This window comes from Zasmidium cellare (assembly GCF_010093935.1).
Source record: "Zasmidium cellare ATCC 36951 unplaced genomic scaffold M409scaffold_13, whole genome shotgun sequence".
NCBI classification, from domain to species: domain Eukaryota; kingdom Fungi; phylum Ascomycota; class Dothideomycetes; order Mycosphaerellales; family Mycosphaerellaceae; genus Zasmidium; species Zasmidium cellare.
Window position 1 is genome coordinate 170,513 of NW_022986957.1, and position 20,253 is coordinate 190,765.

Genomic DNA, 20,253 nt, shown 5'->3' on the forward strand with positions numbered 1-20,253 from the left:
ACACATTTTGGGAAATAAAAGAAGAATGCCGTTCAACTTGGCCTTTCGGAGTGAGTGGATGGTTATGAGATGGAGGCGATGGGAATGACGGGTGTTGTATGAGATACTTTTGTCCCTGACTCAGGAGTCGTGGACATGACGATGCGGCTTGGGAGTTGATGGTTTTGTTTTGGGTTTGAGATGAGACGGCCGTGGACATTTTTCGTTTTGAGACGACGTCCTGTGTGAAAGAAAGATACCCTGATAAGTGTATGGACTGCCATGTTCGCAATATCCTCTGCAAAAGCTATAGTGTCGTACATGGTTTCGTGTCAACAAGTCGTTGTCGTCATGCTTCTACTCGTCTCTGAAGAGCCATCGTCCTCCTTCACGCATCGCTTCCCGCCATCGATCTTCGACCTGCCTCCTTTCCATCTCGTCGGCCTGTTTCCGATTCTCTTCTATCTGCTGTGTCGTGGGAAAATCTGTATCCCAAAAGCCTGGCGGAGTGCTCCGTCGTTCAAAAGCAGACTTGTGCTTTCCGTGTTGATTCGCGAGTACAAATACGTGCGCTTGCGTAGTGATTTCCTTCCTCTTCTCGGCACTGTATCCGCCCATATGATCTCGCCAGTCCTCTCCAAGGAATGCTTCAAGGGCCTGGGCGTCCGTCTTGCCAGTCAATTCAGTCCCGCCCATCGCAATGACTTTCTGAAGAGCTCCACCACAACAGTCAGGTCGTGTGCAAGCATGCAAGTTCCTTCGTGCGTCCCTTCCTCGGAGCGTGTCTGTGAATGCGTGCGTAGTTCCCATGTACTTCGGATTGATCTTGAAGTCGTCGAGCTTCAAATTGATCACATGTTTGCTCCGCAAAGACTCATCTTCAGGCCGGAGAGGCGGTGGAGAGTTCTGGTGCTGGCGAAGACGTTTTAGTGGGCTCCGTCTTAGTTTCTGGGGGGAGGGCCGCTTGATGACTGATTCAGGTGTGGGTATGCTGGCTATGGTGGGAGCTTGCCGAGTTTTGCGACTTATCGTAACAGGTTGCTGAGGACGACGGGCAAGCGTAGGCGTCCTCTCTGGAGGAGGCTCGTTCAGCAGGTTTTCGAGGCGATTGTCATCGGCCTCTCCAGCTTGGTCGTCAGGGGCGGCTTGACTAGACTCCTCGCCATCCTCCGACAGCAGCCGGATCTTATCCTTCGCTCCTGTGCGTCTTAATTTGGACTTGCCATTCGATGGACGACCCGATGTGCGAGATGCAGTTGGCACATTGACACTGATCGGCCTTAAAGGTGCATTGACAAGGTGTTGGTTGCCACTGTGGCTCTGCCGTCGTGTAACAGAGTTCAAGGGGCCTTTGTGGTGATCAGGCTTCGGATGATGCTCAGCTGTGAGAGCATCTTGGACAGGCTCATCACCTTCCGAGTATGACGACGCATTCCTGTTCAAGCTCGGTCGAGCTCTGGTTGCTTCTTCAGAAGATGCCCGCTCTCGAATTTCACTGATCCGTTGAGGTTTGCGTGGTGTGATCATCCGTGTTCCCACGGCATCTAAATCCGAAATTTGATGATGCACAGTACGCTCAGGTATCCTTTGTGGGCTGCTTGTGAGCTCGATCGGTCTTTCTTGCGATTTGGGCTCCTGTTTGATACGCTGCGCAGGCCGTTCGTCTTGTCCAGAGACGCCGCCTTTACGCTTCAGTGACCGAGCAGACACAAAGACAGGCTCGTTGTCGCTACTAGCATCTTCGCCATGTGGAGAAATAGTTGTCTCCTCTGCTGGTGTGTCATCCACGGTTGTCTGGCTTGAAGTAACTCGAGGAACCCCCAATCCCGATGACGGCCGCGGCGCGTCTTTGTGAGACAACGGAGGAGGGCTCGAGGGAAAGGCAGGAAAGTTAGTCTTAGCTCTGAAAGCAGCTCCTTGCTCAACGCCAGCCTCTGGAAGACTCACGGGTGTGAGTGGAGGTTCGAGAGCATCGTCGCTCCCTTGTTGAGGTCGGTCGAATCCTGCATGGTGCTTCTTGGTCAAGAGTATCTCGTGGCGCTGCGCAGGCGCTAAGTCCGCAAGATTCTTCTTGGCCATCTCTCTATCCTTCCACTCCTTCCAACCTTTGGCGTAGTCTTTGTACTCCTTGCATTTGTCCAGATACCTCTTCATAGTTTCTTCACATCCAGCATGTTTGGACTGGAGATCATCGAATCGAGATGAAAGGTCTTTGAGCTCCTTCATCATGGCTCCATATTGCTCTGAAGAATACATTCCTAGTGCTGCCGGATGGACTTGCTCGTCGCTCGGATCGGAGACTCCCACAGATGTACGAGCCACCCGATATTCTGCCAGCTGGTTGCGTAAGGAGGCATTCTCGTCCTCTAAGTGGGTGATTTGCAGGGCCTGCCTGGCGATGGTGCTCATTGTGTCTTCCAGAGTCGGCTCACGGCCGTCGACATGAGTTCTGGCCATTGTAGTGGTCTCCGTGGGAGGTCATAACGTCGTGTGGTAACTGCTGTCTGCCCACATGTGACCAGATGAGAGGATTCGTTCGTTGGCGAGGCGTCGTCCTGGGAATGTATGTCGAGGTGGGGTTGGGTCCTGTCAAGAAGTCAAGTCATACATGTAGTCGAGGTGCGCGTGCCTGCTGGGGAGACGCGCCTTGTCGCGGAGCTCGGGCCGGACGGGAGCTATGACCGGATCGCTGGTACTGCCAAGTGATTCGACGTTCCTGTCGCCATCACGGTACAAAGCATGTTCTGACCGCACTTCGTCTGACACCCTCACATCGAATATGACGAAGAGGCAAAGGGAGGACGATGATGGCGCCGTGGACGAGCAGAAATCTGCGAAGCGCACGAAGCCATCATCGCTAGACCGCCTGTCGAGTCTGAGCGATGAACTGCTCCTCAAAGTGCTCTCGTTCCTTCCTATTTCACAACTAGTAGCTTGCCAGAGGTAAGTAGATTCGTCTTCTATTCAAACTATTTTGAACATCATGGCTGAACTTCCAGACTCTCTCACAAATACCAGAAGCTGGCTGGCGACGGGCAGATATGGAAGTCACATTACTACAACCGCTTCATTCGCCCACGTGCGAGCAGATTACCGGGCCTAAAGGATCAAGGGACATCGACTGAGAGCTTACATTTCGCCTCGAGAGCATCCAGGTGGCTTGAGGAAGAGCATCTTGTCAAGAGCGGTGTAAGGACGAACTGGAAGAGGCAGTACAAACTCCGCCATAATTGGTCAAAAGGAAGCTGTGAAGTGAACGAGATACCTGTCGCCGAACAAGCAGCCATACCCCCGATACTGGTTCAGATGCATGATGGCATCATATACACTGCAGACCAGACAGACGGTCTTCGAGCATGGGCGGCCAAAGGCTCAAGGCAACGTGTGGCCCAGTTAGCTTTCCCATCTTCAAAGGTGCCCCGGCCACCAACAGCCCTGGCGATCGACGCACAATCACGAGCGGACCATGATGTTACAAGGGTGATTGTTGGTTTTGAAGACGGGTCGTTCAGCATCTATGTGTTGCACCGGGCCGATGCGATCTTCAGGCACCAATACACACATGAGCCGTCATCGAACGGAGTCATATCAGCGACCGCAGTGTCCTGGCCTTACGCAGTTACAATGACAGCAACCCAGATGCTTTCTCTGTATCAGTTTGGAGATGGCCCAAGAAATACGAGCGACCCTCCTCGACTCTTGCACTCGCTGAAGTCGCATACCGCATGGCCGCCGCTTTCGACTTCACTAAGAACCACAGCATCGGCGATAGTCATTTGCGTTGCATACGCGCTGCCCACGTATCTTTCGGGCTGGACCGTCGGTATGCAGGAGGTCAAGGTAAATCTGGCTGGTGACCTTCTGGATTCGCGCATTGCTTCCGCCATAGATCAACATTACCGGCCTCTCGCGTTCTCTACTCGACCGATGATGCACCACTTAGGGGCCTTCACACCTGGACCTGGTGCATCGGCGGCCTTGGAGCTCAGACACATTCATTCGAAACCGACATCTCTCTCATACACCCACCCATACCTGCTAGTATCGCATCCCGACAACACGCTCACCCTGTACCTGGTGACTTCAACAGCGGACACACTCTCAATCAGCGCCGGCAGCCGGCTCTGGGGACATACCTCGTCCATATCTGGTGCACATGTGGGTGGCCGTGGTAAGGCCGTGTCAGTTAGCAGACGAGGCGATGAGCTACGTGTTTGGGAGCTTGAAGGCGGATTCGCATCAACTGCTGCAAAAAGGCGACTCGCGAGTGGGGATTTGAGCGTTCAGATCAAGCCAACGTCACAGTCGGGCATGGATCTCATCAGTAAAGCTATACAGCATCGACAGTCCGGGACAGCATGCGGACATGAGTCCGCCCCTGACGACAGTTCAGAGTTGACTCTTACACGAGGGTGGATTGGATTCGACGATGAAGCAGTGGTGGTTCTGAAGGAGCGGAGCCAGGGCAGACAGAACCTCATGGTTTACGATTTCACGTGAGATATAGAAACGTCAGGCTTTGGTATCCATCCGCAGTCTTCAGATCTTGCTCCACAAGCACCCATCCCCTGAACAGCAGACCGTTGACCATTTTTGCGCATTGTTTGTCCCGCGTTTCCTCTTGTTTTCAGCATATCACAGTCATTCGAAACAGACCCTCATGGTACACGGCTTCAAGCGAAATACAGACATGTGCACAAGCCTGACCTCATGATACTCTTTTGTCTTCAGTCCAAACATGTGATGTTGTAGTGGTTGGAAGGAACGTGGCGCTCCTTCCTGTTTCAGATGGCCAAAGCTTGCGCCACGTGGAAACGCGCTAGGAACGGCTCGCTTAAGCGGCTATGTGGCCCTGGCTCAACTCACTTTTATCAGAGAAAACCACAGCAAGCAAACACACCCACATCCGGCGCCGGCGAGAACTGTGGAGCCGCAGCAAATTCCAGCTACACTTGCTCAGCTCATCTCTCTTCTTCGTCGCCACTACTTCCATCACACAACAACACACTCAAACAACTTCGCACCCCCGAAACGGTACGTACGTCCGTCCGACCTTGTGCGTGACCTCATGTCACATGTGGGGTCTGCAAAATTGGCGTGCACTTTCGCTGACCTCGCTTCTTCAGTTTGACTTCGACAAACAACACCACCACGACTCCAGGTTCCTCGTTCACACACCTCCATCACTCATCACTCGGACATCAACAACCAACGCGGCCATCATGTCTTTCGGCGGTGCTCCTCGCGCGTGCTACAACTGTTTGTCTCCCTTCATCCCCAATCGCGCCGTCAGCATTTCGATGGATCTGCCCACTCTTCACGTGCGGCCGGCATCACTCCTTCGCCTCTTGTTTGCTGGACTTCTTCGATAGTCCGATATTCGCTTATGACGACCCACACGCCAAGAACTTTGATTGTGCATGAAATTTTGGCTGACATCTTGACCAGGTGGCGACCCATCTCATCAGGCCAGAGAGTGCCCCCAGAAGGGTACTCCAGTAAGTGCTTTCGCATCCACCCGATCGGGTGTTCTATCTGCTGACTTCGACAGACTTGCTACAACTGCGGCGGCCAAGGCCACTTGTCGCGCGAATGCACCGAGGCTCCTAAGGACAAGGTGAGTTCCAGAGTTCCCACCAACCAAACACAGAACTGACGAGACACGACAGGCTTGCTACTCGTGCGGCGAGCCAGGCCACGTTTCCCGCGACTGCCCCTCCGGAGGTGCTGGCGCTGGTGCTGGCGGCTTCGGCGGAGGTCCTCGTGGTGGTGCAGGCGGACAAGAGTGCTACAAGGCAAGTCACGAAACATCAACCGTCAACAGAACTCGAAGGCTGACAACTTCTATCTACAGTGCGGCAAGACAGGCCACATTGCCAGAAACTGCAGTGAGGGCGGCTTCGGTGGCGGATTCGGCGGTCGTCAGGGCGGCTACGGCGGTGGTGGCTTCGGCGGCGGCAACCAAGGTGGAAACTGCTACACCTGCGGCGGCTACGGACACATGTCGCGAGACTGCACTCAGGGACAGAAGTAAGTCAAAGCGAAGGATTGCAGGCTCCAGCCCAATGTGAGACAGTCCATGCTATCAACAACTGGCTGCATGGGGATGGTGCCTGCTTTCCAAGAAGATTCTTCCAATTTTGAGACATGCTGACGTTCGCCCGTTCTTTCTAGGTGCTACAACTGCGGCGAGGTTGGCCATCTGAGCCGCGAGTGCCCAACGGAGTCGTCGAACGAGCGTGTGTGCTATAGGTGCAAGCAACCTGGCCACGTCCAGGCTCAGTGCGATGCTGCTTAAGCGGCTCACGACATCACGACCGATATACCCACGACGTACCGATCGTACCAAAACGACAGCATTGCCTTACTGGATTGACGACCTTGACCGGGAGCCGGACAACTGAAGTTGGTGCAAGGGTGGAAGCTTTGGGATGGGACGGTCTCTGTGGGTCACGAGGGTCATCCAAATCGGCATTCTACGAACATAAAATCCTGATGAGCAGCAATTGCTACCTCAGCAAGGCCTTTCTACCCAATCTTCGTTGCATTTGGAGTTTCACCATGGCTTGGTCAAGGAGATCTGCCGCATGTAGCGAAGATTGGTCTGCGGACATGGGCTGGGAGCCCGGCATAGCAAGCAACAGCATCAGTCGATATGAAGCATCGACGAATGATAACATGGATTTGAAAAGTTCTCATAAACGTTGCTCTCTGTATTTGAATGGTGCAGATGCTGATACCTGTCAATGCCTACTTGCTAATACCACGTTTTGACAGCCTTGCCCAACTTGACAGCATAGATCTTTTGAAACCCAAGAATGAACAGCTCATCCTTCGCCAGCGCGAAATTGGCACCCGTCGCGACATCTGGACCATCCGTGCCCACAATATCGACAACATTGAACACCCCCAACACCTTCCCCGTCTGGCTCCTCACCACCACACCTTCATACTCCGTCCCCCAGATGCGGCCAAAATCATCTATCTTGATACCATTCACGAAGCCCTGACGCGCAATACTCAGCAGACGCTTGTTCATCGGCGTACACCCGTCCACGCCCCCCAGATCAAAAACGTACAACCCCGGCGTTCCCGACGTGCTGTTATACGGCTGACCGAACACCGCCGAATCCGGGCCATCAGAGACGTACAGCAGGGTGTTATCCCTATTGACCGCGAGACCGTTCGGCGTCTGAACGTCGAGTGGCGAGATGGCCATCTGCAGACTCTCGTCCGCGGACGTGAAGCGGTAGACGGCGTTGGGAAGTTCTTGCGGGCCCGGCCAGGTTCCGGCGAGGCCTTCGACGGCGAAGAAGAAGTCGCTGTAGAAGAGGCATGGCTGGCCGGTGGTTCGTGAGCGGGCGATGGTGACATCGTCGGGGCCGTTGAGGGGCAGGCCGAAGAAGGAGTTGAGGACTTCGTGGGTGGCGTAGGTGTGTGGGTCGATGGAGACGATGGAGGGGGAGGTGGTGGGGTTGCCGAAGGAGGTGAGGTAGACCAGGCCGTTGAAGTAGTAGGCGCCGTTGGGGTTGATGGGGATGTTCGCGGCTGGGCCTGTGAGGTTCGGGCGGAAGGTGGTGGAGGTGCGGATGTCGAGGATGGTAATGTAGCCCGGGGGTGGGTTTAGGAAGGCGGTGAACCAGATTTGGTTGAGGGGAGGGATCCAGACGCCGCCTTCGAAGGCGAAGGGGTGTGGGCTTTCTGCTATAAGGCGGACTTGGGGATCGGGGCCGAGGATGGTGTCGAATTCGTCGCTGTAGGAGATGAAGCTGGAGGTTCGGGCTTGGGAGAGCTGGGTTGATGCGGTGGGGTCTGAGATGTTGGTGTCTACGAAGGGTTGGGTGAAGGTGTTGTTGAAGGGTCGCGGGAGGAGGTATGTATATTCGTTTGGGAGGTGGGCGGTGAGGTTGGATTGTGATGCTGCGAAGGGAAGGAGGAGCGTGAGGGTTGCTGGAATTGTACTGAGGGTCTTCATTATTATGGATTGTAGTGTCTGTTACGTATATGGATTGGGTTCTCTTCCTCTCTTTGATGTTGGCCTGGTGTGCTACCATCGACATGCTTCCTGTGGTGCTTCTCAACGGCTTCCCAGCCTCTCGGAGCTTCTTTGCGTGGAAAGCCGGTATGGTGTCATCAGGAGGTCGTGCATGATCCTTCTTCTCCTTTATGGATGCACTTACACTTGTATACCAACAACCATATCATCTTTCTGTAAGCCTTAAGCCGTCATTGTATTCTTGCAAGAGCTAGGTTTTGAGATAAAAACGATGTTGCTGGCTTGGAGACCCGGAAGCACCGGCTGACCATGCGACATTCGTCCTCTCGTTCCGGCAGGCTCTGCGCACTTATGAACAACGGGCTGAGGTACTGTAGTAGGCGGAAGACTCGCTGTTCAGATAACGCTTACCAACAGTGTTCACCCCTCCATCAACGAAGAAGTCGTCGATGCAAAGTCCACGCGGCAGACTGGCGATCTTGACTCTCTCCACGGCTGTTCATCCACAGGCTCGGCCAACAATGCTCCAACGCCACACACCGCATGGCCATCTAGCCAATATTTCGCGGCTATCAGTCGCACCTTTTACCCGGTTTCTGTGCCGTCTCTATGGTGTTTGGTAGGGAAATCGGCCACTGCTACTGCTGCATTCGCCTCCCCCGCCGCCTCCACTGCTGCAAGCCACGACGTCTACTCGCGTGACCTTATCGCCGTCCCAGGTTCGCACCTCTTGCCCAAGCGGTAGCCGTCTACGTTGAGAAGCGTGCGGTACAATGAAATCGCCCGAACAAGACCGGGATGCGTAAACGAGACAACTCCATGCTCTGCCAAGAATAGCGAAGCCTCACATGGCCAGTGAACGATGAAGATATTGCCGGAGCTCGGGTCCGTTGGTCGCCTTGCGATGAGCGCAATCTGAAGGATGCGCTTTCTTTTTTGCCAGGCTTAGGAAGGTAGGTACGTTGCGCGGAAGATGCAGGTCCTGCCTTGGAACAGCCCGCTCCCAGAGCGTACCTTCCAATGCCGTCGAGTGCATTACGCATCATGTCGTACTGTTTGGGCAGTTGCTGCTTTTCTTCTTGTTCGTCTCGTTCGTACGATGCCTTTGTGTTGAGACAAACAGCTTGCGACACATCGGTGACACTACAGCGTCAATCAGGGTGGCACTCTTTCGACGACCTGATTCTTGCGAAGATCGTCGTGTGAGTGGCGGCCGCGGTGAAGTTGGACATCTCGTTTGGAGATTGATCCGCTTTGTGATAACCTCACTCGATTCTTTACATATCGCTTTCCTTCAGACTCAAGCAAGCCCGGCGTATATCAACCGCCCAGCAAAGCAGGCAGCATGTGGTTGTTCCTCTACACAGCGGCGTGCGTTGCACTGTCACTCGTGCCAGGCGCATTCGGCGAGATCTTCCTGAACAATGCGACTGAGCCATTGTCCAGGTTCTTAACGGTATTTGAATATCCAACCACCATCTCAACCACCTGCTAATGAGACTCAGAGACCACAATCACTGGCTCCAGCACTCAACGTGACCATCAGCAAGCCCGGACAAGCTGACGGCTTGATCTTCATGGGGCCTTACGGCAATGGCTACATGGGAGCCGGTCCACGTATCTACGACAAGCAAGGCAAGCTGGTCTGGGACGGATATGGCGTACTACCGGGCAACGCCCACAACGTCCATGTCTGTACATATCAGGGCAGCCCTCACCTGTGCATGGTGCTTGCCTCGGATCAGACTGGATATGCAGCTGGCATGGGCGTGATCGTTGACAGCAACTACCGGATCGTCCAAACTGTTCAGACTGGACGTGGTGCGATGCCAGTATGTATAAGCCCATTGATAGTCGAACGCCCTCACTGACCGTCTTAGGTCGACGAACATGAGTTTCACCTTGTCGACAATGGTACCCACGCCCTCGTCTCCTTCTACCAGACTGTTCCTTACGACTTGTCTCCAATCAACATTACCACTGGAATGGGCTACTTGATGGAGGGAGGTTTCCAGGAGATCGATGTCGAGTCTGGAGATGTCTTGTTCGAGTGGTACTCTACCAACCATGTGGACATTCTGGACACCGTCATCAAGCCCAATACGTCTGATGTCTCCGGCACTGGGACGAGTAAGTACTGATACTGCCACCATAAGGAACTCCGCTGACCATGGCCACAGCTGGCACGTCCGGATTTGACTACTTCCATGTCAACAGTATAGACAAGTCTCTGACGACTGGCAACTATTTGGTCTCGTCACGGCATACAGGAACGCTGTATTGCGTCAATGCGTCGGTACGAACTTGTCCTTCTCACGCATCATTGTAGTGCTGACCTCTTGAACAGGACCAGAACGTGCTGTGGAGGCTGAGCTTTGTCGGCCCTTCAGACTACACCCTCCGGGGGTTCAACTTCAGCTTCCAGCACGATGCCAGATGGGTGAGCGACAACGACGAAATGAGCGTCATATCCTTTTTCGATAACGCCTTCAATGGCTTTGGCGACCCTGCAACCGGTGCTTCTGCTACCATGTCCCCTGGTCAGGTCATCGCCCTCAACCATACAGATAACACCGCCAAGCTCCTGTCTATCACGTACCCACCATACAACACGACATCGCTATCACAAGGCAACACCCAGCTCCTGGCCAACGGCAACGTCTTCCACGGATGGGGAGACGTTCCGCAAATCTCAGAGCACGACGGTGATGGCAACGTGATCCTCGCGGCCTCCTTCGCCAACAAGCAAGGCACCATCATGAACTACCGAGCCTTCACCTTCGACAACTGGAACAGCACACCCGCCAACACCGTCCCCGCGGTCTACTCCTACGCCCTGAACACCACCGCCCCAACCTCCATCTACACCTCCTGGAACGGCGCGACGGAAGTCGCAACATGGCGGTACTATGGCGCGCAAAACATCGGCGACAACTTCACCTCGATCGGCTCGACGCCCAAGAACGGCTTCGAGACGCTGTGGACGGCGCCGGAGTTCTACAGATGGGTCATGGCGGAGGCCGTGAGTGCGAGTGGGACGAGTCTGCGGAACTCGAGTTTCCAGCCCACGTTTACGCCTGGCGAGCTGCTCGTGGGGAGTTGTACGGAGACGGGGTGTAAGGCGTTGCCGACGGAGGGGTTTGTTAATGCGGATGTTAGTGTTTATCAAGGGACGAGTTGAGGATTTAGTGGGTAAGTGGGTGGATGAATGAACGCTTCGAGGGATGATGAGTGAATGAATGAGTGAATGAAATGTCGCTTGTTCCATACGTTCTCATTCTACCCTGATCAAGCATGTAGCACGACGGTCAATTTCTCCTCCGTCGGATCCCGAACGTTGGGTGTCGGCGTGCGTTTCTGTAATGGGAAGTCTTGTCAGAAGCTGATGTGCCGTAGAAGTGTCGAAGCTGGACAGGAATACAGATAATGAATGTCGGAATCGAGGCGATCGATGTGCGATACCCAGGATTGAGTGCAGAGGGTGTTGATGTAATGCCTCAATTTGTGAAAGGACGATCGCTAATGCTATGCCGTATGCAATGTGCAATACCCCCTATCCAAAGAATCAACGAAACCATTATGCACCACACCACACCACGCTATGCCAGCACCTCCCCATCTCCATCCCCATTTCGCACGCCTACCTCCACAACCACAGCAGCAATCCACGAGCAAACGACAAGACCAACTCTCTACTAAAAAGCCGCCTGACTCTCCGCCTCGCCATTAAGCTGCTTGAGCGCCTGCTCCGCCAACTCACTCCTCAACCCGGCCATCTCGGTCTCGCTCCTCAAACGATCCCACTCCCGCAGCGACTTGCGCTTCTTCGTCTCCTTCTCGTCGATCTGCCGTCTCAGCTTCTCCGCTTCGTCCTCCAGCTTATGGAGTTTCGACTGGTCGATGAGCGGGTCGGCGGGTTGGCCGCCGTCGATGAGTTTGGGGAGGTCCGCGAGGGCTGGGTGGGGCCGGTTGAGGGGTGGTAGGGCGATGGCGGGTTCGGTGGGGCGCCGTGCGGCTTTGGGGCCTGTTGGGGCGTCTGGCATGGTGGTGTCGCCGTTGCCGAAGCGCTGAGTGCGTGGGTAGGTTGTTGCGGTTGCGTTGCTGTTTTGGCGGAATGCTGGGGCTGGCGCTTGAGAGAAGGACCCGCGAGGTCCAGATGGAGGTGGGCGGTTGCCGAATGCTGGGTCAGGTTGGCTGAAGGTGGCTTCGTTGCGGGCGAAGGTTGCTTCGTTGCGGCCAAAGCTCGAATCACCTCGTCCAAAGCCTGAGTCACCTCGTCCAAAGCCAGGACCAGGACCACCTCCTCTGCCACCACGGAATGGGACTCCAAATCCTCGGCCTCTTGGTGCAAAGTCACCTCCAAAACCACCACGACCACGTCCGGCAAAGTCTCCTCGGGGGGCAGGTCCGCCACGAGGTCCAGCTGGTGGTGCTCCTGCGGCTCGAGGTCCTGACGGTGTACTTGCTGCTGGCCCAGTGGGTGGTGACATGGCTACGCCACGTTGTGCACTTGGGCCGGTTGGTGGAGCTCTGGGTGTAGGAATGGTATCGTCACCGTGGCGAGGTTCGCGTGGAGGGGGAACTGGCTCACAATCATGGGCGTACCTTCGATCGTCGTCGTATGCTGGGTCGCGAGATGGAGGAAGTCTTGAATCGACATCTGAAGCACGGTAAGGCTCGCGCTCGTCTCCGTACGGGTCCCGTGGCGACACTCTGCTGCTTCGTGGTCTGTCGTCGGCTGCGGGATGTAGAGAAACTCTGCTTGGGTGGACAGGGGGAGACGAGCGGCGAGAGGTGGTATTCGAGTTCACTCCAGAATCGTCACGACTCAAGTATTCCTGTCTTGGCTCGCGGACTGGGGAGCGTGGTCGTCGCCAATCGTCAATAGTCCTCGGATCGACCCTATCGTTCCTAGCCGGCGGTGATCTCGAGCGTGGTCGATACTCTCTGGTCGGCCCCCTCGGAGGCGATGGACGGCGGTCTCGAGGATCGGGCGAGTATCTGCGTCTGGGAGGGCTCACTCCACGGGAAGGTGGATAGTCATCGTACCGTCCTGCACCGCGTGGCGGACTGACCAGTCTCTCACGCTTTGCTGGCGGAGGAGATCTCCTACCCCTGCTGGAAACTGGCGACGGCTCTCTCGTTCTCTTCAGCGGGCCTGCACTACGGTCCCTAAACCGATGAAGCGGAGAGCGTCCAGCGGCACCAGCATATGCCCTGTCCCTATCATCTCTGAGATCTCTGATATCACGATAGTCCCTCTCATCACGGACGGGATCTCTCCTAAACAAATCATCTCTTGGCAGATCTTCCCTCCTCGGCGGCGATCGAGGCCTGCCTCTGTAACTATCTCCTCCTCTTGGTGGCTCGCGGTCTCGATAGCGGGGCGACGGAGAACGGCGGCGGTATTCGTCGCGTCGAGGGGGCGAGCGGCTTCGAGGTCGAGGTGGTGCGCGGTAGGAGTCGGCTTTGTACGAGTCCCCGTACTCTGGACGCCGCGTCGGCGTGCGCGCACGGTAGCTATCCATGCGCGGTGGACTGCGCTCGCGGACGGTGTTACCAGGGCGGTAGGACTGGCCTCTGCCGGTGCCGTACTGGTCTTCGGGTGGGATCTCGCGGTCGCGCCTTTTTGGGTTGAATCAGTCTCTGTTCTGGATGTCTCCTTCTTCTTGTAACCACGATGCACACTGCTTGCTCAAACCCCAATCTTACTCTTTCAAAGTGTCGTTGCAGTTGAGGGATGTCTGGCTGGGTTCAGACTTCAGGAGGTGGGTGTGTGCTGACGGCTCGTGTATTGATCGCGAACTTCCAATGTTTGACAGAGTATTGATGAATCCAACACTTACCGTCGGTCGCGGTCTCGATCCATGCTGGATTGCAACGGGGGTTGCTAATGGTACGGCGGCTGGTGTTGTTGATTGTTCGGTGGTGAAGCTTTCATCGAGTTGAAGTTCCGCCGCGTCGGAGGGGGCTTGGCGCTGCACGTGTTTCCAACCAGTCGTCTCTCCAGCATCGATACCGACTCGCCCGCCTGCAAATATCTCCGTGGTTCACTCACTCGAAAACTGCGGGAAACATCGTGACGGCGGCTTGGATTATCCAACTGTGGGCCTACGACCTGTTCTCCTCCCAACACAGCATGCTTCTGCCTCTTGAATAGAACTCTCGCATCCCATCAGCAATCCGGCTCGCCAATCCACCCTCGTAATTACATAGCAGGCCGTGAGCCCTTTTACTCGTTCTTCCATCTTCATCCCTGTCCACCGCTCTTGATCTCCCATCATCTCCGCCCTCCTCTGCCTGCAGCCCGCTCCCGATCTCTCTTCTGTCTCTTCGCCGTCTCCTCTGCCACCAATCCACTGAAATCTTCCGATGCACCGCCTTGCCATCCGCCACTGTTCTGCTGCACCCTCTCTGCTTCGTACCGCCTAGCCAACTCCTCCTTTGACATACGATCATCTCTCGCCAAGGCATCCGGATCCATGGAAACGTCCAGGTCTCCCGCCTTGCGCTTGCGGCCACGATCGTCGCGCTCCGATCCCAGCACAGGCATGTTCGAAGACCCAGATAAGTCGTATGCGCGCTCGCCACCAAAGAAACCCTCCGCTTGAATCGAGTGCTCTTTGAGCACCTGCCCAGCAGATCGGGGATGAGAGCTCGCCTCTGTCTCTGTGCCCACGCGCTGCTTTCGCAAGTTCATCTCGTCCGCCATGCCCCGTGATCCCATGAAGTCGGTCGGAACAGTGCTCGTGATGCCACCTGGTGTCTCGGTGCCGCCAAAAGGAGTCTCCAAGCCCGTCTTCCTGCCACTCTCGTCATCCTCCTCCTCGTCTTCTTCCTCATCATCTTCCTCTTCCTCCTCTTCCTCCTCTTGCGGTGCTTGAAGCTCTCCCCACAGACTCTTGTCCACGGGCTCTACTCTCTGCTCCTCCTTGTCTTTCGACTCTTCCTTGCCATCTGACAGACCAAACACATCACCACCGTAGAGCGGCCGATTCGCGTCATCTACTGGCGGTTTGCCATAGCCGCCTGGGTGGAAACCCCACTGTCCGCCAGGGGGAGGAGGTGCATTGAGGCCGGGGATCTTGAGGGCTGGATAAGAGGGGGGAGGACCTACTTTCTGCTGGTTGATGAGCCATGGCGGTGGTGCGCCAGGTGGCATATTGAGTGCCTCTTTCAACTCCTCACCGAGCTCGCCAGGACGTAGATGCTTGAGGTTCGTCTCGAACTCCTTGCCCTCGTAGTATACTTCACCGTAGCGCGTCAAGCTCGGCTTCGTCTGACGGCGGAAGAACGCCTCGTAGAGTTTCTGATAGTCGATGTCCAGCTTTCCGGTCTTGCCCTGTACGCGCTCGCGTTGCTTTTGCTTGAGAGTTGCCTCTGCCTGCTTCTCAAGAGCAGCATCTCTCATGTCCTGAATGCCGGTTTCTGCGATGAATTTGGGCAAGGCGAAGCCGGGCTTCTCGATACCGCGCTTGCTGCTCAGGTACTCTCGCTTCAGACTCCAATGTGCAGGTACTGGGACCACATTTCGGGCACCCTTGATGTTGACGAGTAGCTTGGGATCTTGTGCTGAGACATCGGTCCAGTCGACAATCTCAGGCTTGCGGACGATGGCTTTCAACTCGGCAATGCTGAGTTTGTTGATCGCTTTCCTCTGCTTTTTCGACAGCTTCTGCTGGGTCTCCTCTTCTTCGTCCTCACCTTGTATGTTGTCGTCATCGTCATAGAAGACTTCTGGTTTCTCAGGCTCTTTCAACGCGGGGTCCTCCTTGTCATCCTCGTTGAACTTGGCGAACACATCTGCAAACTGCGAGAAAAGAGGATCGTCCGGAGGGAGTTCGTCGGTTGCATCGTCGACTGCGACGACATCTTGAACGAGGTCATCTTGAGGCGGAGGCACCGGCTGGCTTGCGTCGGACTGCTCTGAAGGTGCGACAGAGGACTGTAGTTCGGTCAGCGCAAACTGGGGGATTGGTTGAAGTAGTATCCTGAGCCCTCCTACCTCTCGCTTTCGCTCTTTCTTCTTCGCCCGTCGCTGCTCGTTCTTGGTTGGCTTGCGCGCCCTTGCAGGTTGGCTCTCGGCGATCACGACAGGCATGGTGTCTACCTACCGAGACCTCTTTCGCAGTCAATGGTAGCTATCCCAATGTCGCCGAATTTGCTGATGTCTCGATCTCGTCAGATGTGCTGGTGTGCTCGGCGCGAGAACGCGGTATCGAGGGCTGAGTGTTGGATGTGAAGTTGGAGTTGAAGTTCGAGGTTGCGCGAAGACTTGAAGAAGCTTCGGCCAAAAGTCGCTGAGCACGTGACACATAGGGTTTGAAGGTGGACGTCCTTTCTTTTGCTATCTAGTACTACAAGTAACTCGTTTCAGTTGACAACTGGATCCACCGGACTCCTCTCGCTAATTCAACCGTCGCTATGCTTTTAATGATCCATTAAACGCAATCATGCCTCCCTTGGGTATTCGTCCTCTAGCTTCAGAGCAGCCTTGATGCCCATGCTCGTTAACTCCTGAATCAGCAACTTCGCAGCGTACGGCATTGTCATGCGCACGACTGTTCGACTGCTTGTGCAGGTTTGGCACCAGTTCTTGTATCCCATCATGCCGCATTGCTGGCACACGTCCACTTCATGAGCGTCCGAGCTGAGCATGAGACGTTCCAGGAGAAGCTGGCTTGCACCGTAGGCAATCAAGCAGTCACGCTCCATCTCTCCCAATCTCAGACCACCTTGTCGCGAACGACCTTCTGTTGGCTGTCGCGTCAGGATGGCTCGAGGTCCAGTGGAACGCGAGTGCATTTTGTCTTGGACCATGTGCTTAAGCTTCTGGTAGTAGATGGGTCCGAAGAAGACGTACAACGGCAAGGGCTCACCGGTGATGCCGGAGGTGAGGTAGTCTTTGCCGGAGTAGCTGAAGCCGTGCTTGACGAGGATAGCACCCATGTCTTCGACTTTGCTACCGCCAAATGCCGTGCCATACTCTTGGTTGCCAGCAAGAACACCGGCTTTGCCAGAGACAAGCTCAAGCATCTTTCCAACAGTCATACGAGATGGGAAACCATGCGGGTTCATGATGATGTCTGGAACCACGCCTGAATCGGAGAATGGCATGTCCGCCTGTTCAGCCAGAAGGCCAACGACACCCTTTTGGCCGTGGCGAGAGGAGAACTTGTCGCCAATTTCTGGTCGCCGTGTCTGCCGCGTTTGGATCTTGATGATGGTTGTGTTGGACTCGTTCGCGGTGATCATGACTTTGTCGGCAAAGCATGGATCTGGTAGTTTGTATAACATGTGCATTGCAGACCACTTCTGATCTCTTGCACCGATCGACGAAGCTTGGTTCATCGGCTGCTCCTTCAGCATGTAGGCGTCTGTGTTTTCGAGCTCTGATCCCACCTCTACAAGACCGTCTCTCCCTATCTTGCGATGCTTTGTGTTGTTCGGGTCTCGGTCTCCCAGTCTGTCAGCGAAGCCATTGCCGTATGCCTTCAGAGGCATGCTGATCTTTTTGAAGACTTGGCAACGCCCAAATCCTCTATCACAGGAGGCCTTGTTCAGGACGAGGGCATCCTCGATATCGTAGCCTGAGTAAGACATGACTGCGACGACAGCATTCTGTCCGGCCGGCAGTTTGTCATACTTAACAAGCTCGATTGTCCGTGTGGTGACCATTGGCTTCTGCGGATAAACCATGAGGTAGAGTAGCGTGTCGATGCGTGTGAACTGGTTGTAGGCAATTGCGCCAATTGCTTGCTTACCCATAGCGCATTGCTAAAAGTGAAAGACGAAAGGTCAGCTAATGTCTCAACACGAAATGGAGTACCTTTTGAAGTATACTTACATACGTGTTACGCGGCGACTGGTTATGGTGAGGGTAAGGGATCAAGCCGGCGACAGCGCCAAGGATCGTGAAGGGCTCGATCTCGAGATGAGTAGTATGTTCATCGATGTCCTTTTCGTAGACAGCGATGTTCGAGTCGTTCTCCTCGTTGACATCCAAGTACTCGACGATTCCTCGAGAGAGGGCATCGTCAAAGTCCATTGTGCCCTTGCGGAGAGACTCCAAGAAGCGTGAGGTGACCTTCGACTTGCTTTTCTCCACAACAATCAACGGCCGACATACTCGCCCTTCATCCGTGGCGATGTGCACACCATTATGATGGTGGTTGATGAAGATGCTGACGAACTCCGAGATTCGACCCATCCGTCTGAACTTTCGGAACCCATTGAGGAATTGCTTGGGTTGTCTTGTGAGTGCCGCTGGCGTACCGTTGATGAAAATCATGTATGCACCATTGGTGTATATTTCAGTTCCAGAAGCTGATGTCACATCTTCAGCACCAAGAACGTATACCATCTTCCTCACCGGTGCTTCGTCATCCGCTGTTGTGATATGTGTCATGAGGGCCAAGTTCTTTACCAGACCGCAGGCCTCGCCTTCAGGGGTGTCTGATGTGCACAACATGCCAAACTGTGATGGCTGCAAGGCACGTGGCCCAGAAACTTTGCGCGTCTTCTCAAACTGGCTGGTAATTCTGGTCATCATGCCAAGGGCGCTGATGTAACTGAGCCTGCTCAGAACATGGGTGACACCAGCTCTGTCCATACGGAAACGTTTGAGTGTCCAGTTGCCAGTAGAGATCGCTCGCTCCATGCCACTGGTGATGCGAGTATCGCATTGCTCGACAAATCTGACGGGATCGAATTCTTGGGTTGGATTCGGCTTTTTTAGCACTTTATCCATGTTGATTTTGATCATCCTCGTGCAGTCCTTGAATAGGTCTTCGAAGAGCAAAGCAAGCATCTGACCAGCAAGTTCCAGGCGCTTGTTACCAACGTAGTCTCTGTCATCGACAAGTTTGGAGTCGTTGATCGCCATCAGAACCCTCCTCGTCATGAAAGCAACGTAGAGTGCCTTTGGTCGGAAGTTCATACCCTCGACCTCTACGTGGGGGATGATGGTGCCAGCGAGCTTCTCCAGAGCCTTCTGTTTTGGTGTTCGAACATCGCCCCTTGGACCACCAAACCGTTCTGGCTTCAGACGGCTTGAAATGTAGTCGAGAGCCTGCTCTTGTGTGAAAACCCCTTCGAGTGCCGCAAACTCGAGGTTCTGCGCGAACTCGTCCTGATACTGAGCATCATTTCCTGCCGCCAACAAGAGAATCTCATGATCTGATTGCACACCCATTGCGCGCAACATGATCGCGACAGGGATGTCCTCGCTGAGCGAGTTGTGCTTGACGTACAGAAGGTTCTTCTTCACGAGGACATAGGTTTTAGTCTTGACGTTGGCCGTGTGGCTAGTGACGGATGCCTGGATAACGCCTTTGAAAGACTCCACAATGATTCTGTTCTTGCTCAACTGTTCCTGTACGAGGATGACTTTTTCCTGCCCTCGCACGACGAAGTAGCCTCCAGGGTCGACAGCACATTCGTTGAGCCATGCCAATTCAGACTCAGAGCGGCCGTTAAGAACACACTTGGAGCTCCTCAGCATCATAGGCATTCGTCCGATGAGAACGTCCGTCTTTCTCACGTTGCCAGATTGCCTTGGATACACGAAGTCGACATAGATTGGCGCGGCGTAGGTCATGTCTCTCAGCCGACATTCGTTGGGTGTCACTTCGGTTTGGACCCATCCACCTCGGGTGTCTTCCGTACGGCAGGGCTTGCCCACTCGAATATCGGTGAAGCGGATCCATTTCTTCTCATCTGCTTCTGAAACGATCATTTCATTTGCCTTGAGGATCTTCTTGAGTTCCACATCCGTAAAGTAATCGAAAGAATCCGTGTGCTGTTTGATCAGGCCCTTCACTCGCAGAAATGCCGGAAGCAGGTTCCATTTGTCTTTGGCGGTGTTGATCGGGTCCGTGAGCCGCTTGGTGTAGTAGAACGGCCGGAGCAGAGCATCGAGGTCATCTCCAGCCACGACCGACTTCTGCTTGGGGGCCGCTTTTGAAGTTGTAGAATGTGTCTTACCCTCAGATGCCTTTGGCTGATTTGGATTGCCATCTTGTGGCGCTTCGTTCTCTTTGGATTTGGCTGATGCAGTTCGCTTCTTTGGCGCTGCTTTGGGGGCGGCGACCTGATCACGACGATCACATGGTAAGAGATTGAATCTTTGTCGAGTGAAATTTTGACCTACCTTTGCGGCGCTGCTGCCAACCTCAACGGGGCCGGACTTTTTCGGCTTTGGAGGCATCGCGCTCAGTGTCAATCATGAAGGCGACTATGGAGTTTGGCGTTGTTTCGAGTGCAGGAGTGTGTGTCGT

At 54.7% G+C, this 20,253-nt stretch overlaps 7 protein-coding genes across 7 annotated transcripts; 2 read left to right on the forward strand and 5 right to left on the reverse strand.

Moving 5' to 3' along the window:
* Positions 1–336: 336 nt before the first annotated feature.
* M409DRAFT_53381 (uncharacterized protein) lies at positions 337–2,436 on the reverse strand (the record flags this gene model as incomplete). Its single annotated transcript, XM_033812353.1, has 1 exon — positions 337–2,436. One exon carries the CDS (start codon positions 2,434–2,436, stop codon positions 337–339), a length of 2,100 nt encoding a protein of 699 aa, XP_033668947.1.
* Positions 2,437–2,758: 322 nt separating this feature from the next.
* Positions 2,759–4,479, forward strand: M409DRAFT_65599 (uncharacterized protein; the record flags this gene model as incomplete). The annotated part of the gene is made up of 2 exons (XM_033816587.1): positions 2,759–2,922; positions 2,979–4,479. The coding sequence occupies 2 exons, from the start codon at positions 2,759–2,761 to the stop codon at positions 4,477–4,479; spliced, it is 1,665 nt and encodes a 554-aa protein (XP_033668948.1).
* A 2,257-nt stretch (positions 4,480–6,736) lies between these two features.
* M409DRAFT_53383 (uncharacterized protein) lies at positions 6,737–7,954 on the reverse strand (the record flags this gene model as incomplete). Its single annotated transcript, XM_033812354.1, has 1 exon — positions 6,737–7,954. One exon carries the CDS (start codon positions 7,952–7,954, stop codon positions 6,737–6,739), a length of 1,218 nt encoding a protein of 405 aa, XP_033668949.1.
* Positions 7,955–9,320: 1,366 nt separating this feature from the next.
* Positions 9,321–11,156, forward strand: M409DRAFT_21508 (uncharacterized protein; the record flags this gene model as incomplete). The annotated part of the gene is made up of 5 exons (XM_033805889.1): positions 9,321–9,431; positions 9,481–9,807; positions 9,856–10,105; positions 10,156–10,271; positions 10,323–11,156. 5 exons carry the CDS (start codon positions 9,321–9,323, stop codon positions 11,154–11,156), a joined length of 1,638 nt encoding a protein of 545 aa, XP_033668950.1.
* A 514-nt stretch (positions 11,157–11,670) lies between these two features.
* M409DRAFT_53385 (uncharacterized protein) lies at positions 11,671–13,844 on the reverse strand (the record flags this gene model as incomplete). Its single annotated transcript, XM_033812355.1, has 2 exons — positions 11,671–13,600; positions 13,822–13,844. 2 exons carry the CDS (start codon positions 13,842–13,844, stop codon positions 11,671–11,673), a joined length of 1,953 nt encoding a protein of 650 aa, XP_033668951.1.
* A 411-nt stretch (positions 13,845–14,255) lies between these two features.
* On the reverse strand, positions 14,256–16,076 carry M409DRAFT_65603 (uncharacterized protein; the record flags this gene model as incomplete). Its single annotated transcript, XM_033816588.1, has 2 exons — positions 14,256–15,920; positions 15,981–16,076. The coding sequence occupies 2 exons, from the start codon at positions 16,074–16,076 to the stop codon at positions 14,256–14,258; spliced, it is 1,761 nt and encodes a 586-aa protein (XP_033668952.1).
* Positions 16,077–16,426: 350 nt separating this feature from the next.
* M409DRAFT_21511 (uncharacterized protein) lies at positions 16,427–20,183 on the reverse strand (the record flags this gene model as incomplete). Its single annotated transcript, XM_033805890.1, has 3 exons — positions 16,427–17,752; positions 17,823–20,066; positions 20,127–20,183. The coding sequence occupies 3 exons, from the start codon at positions 20,181–20,183 to the stop codon at positions 16,427–16,429; spliced, it is 3,627 nt and encodes a 1,208-aa protein (XP_033668953.1).
* Between the last annotated feature and the right edge of the window lie 70 nt (positions 20,184–20,253).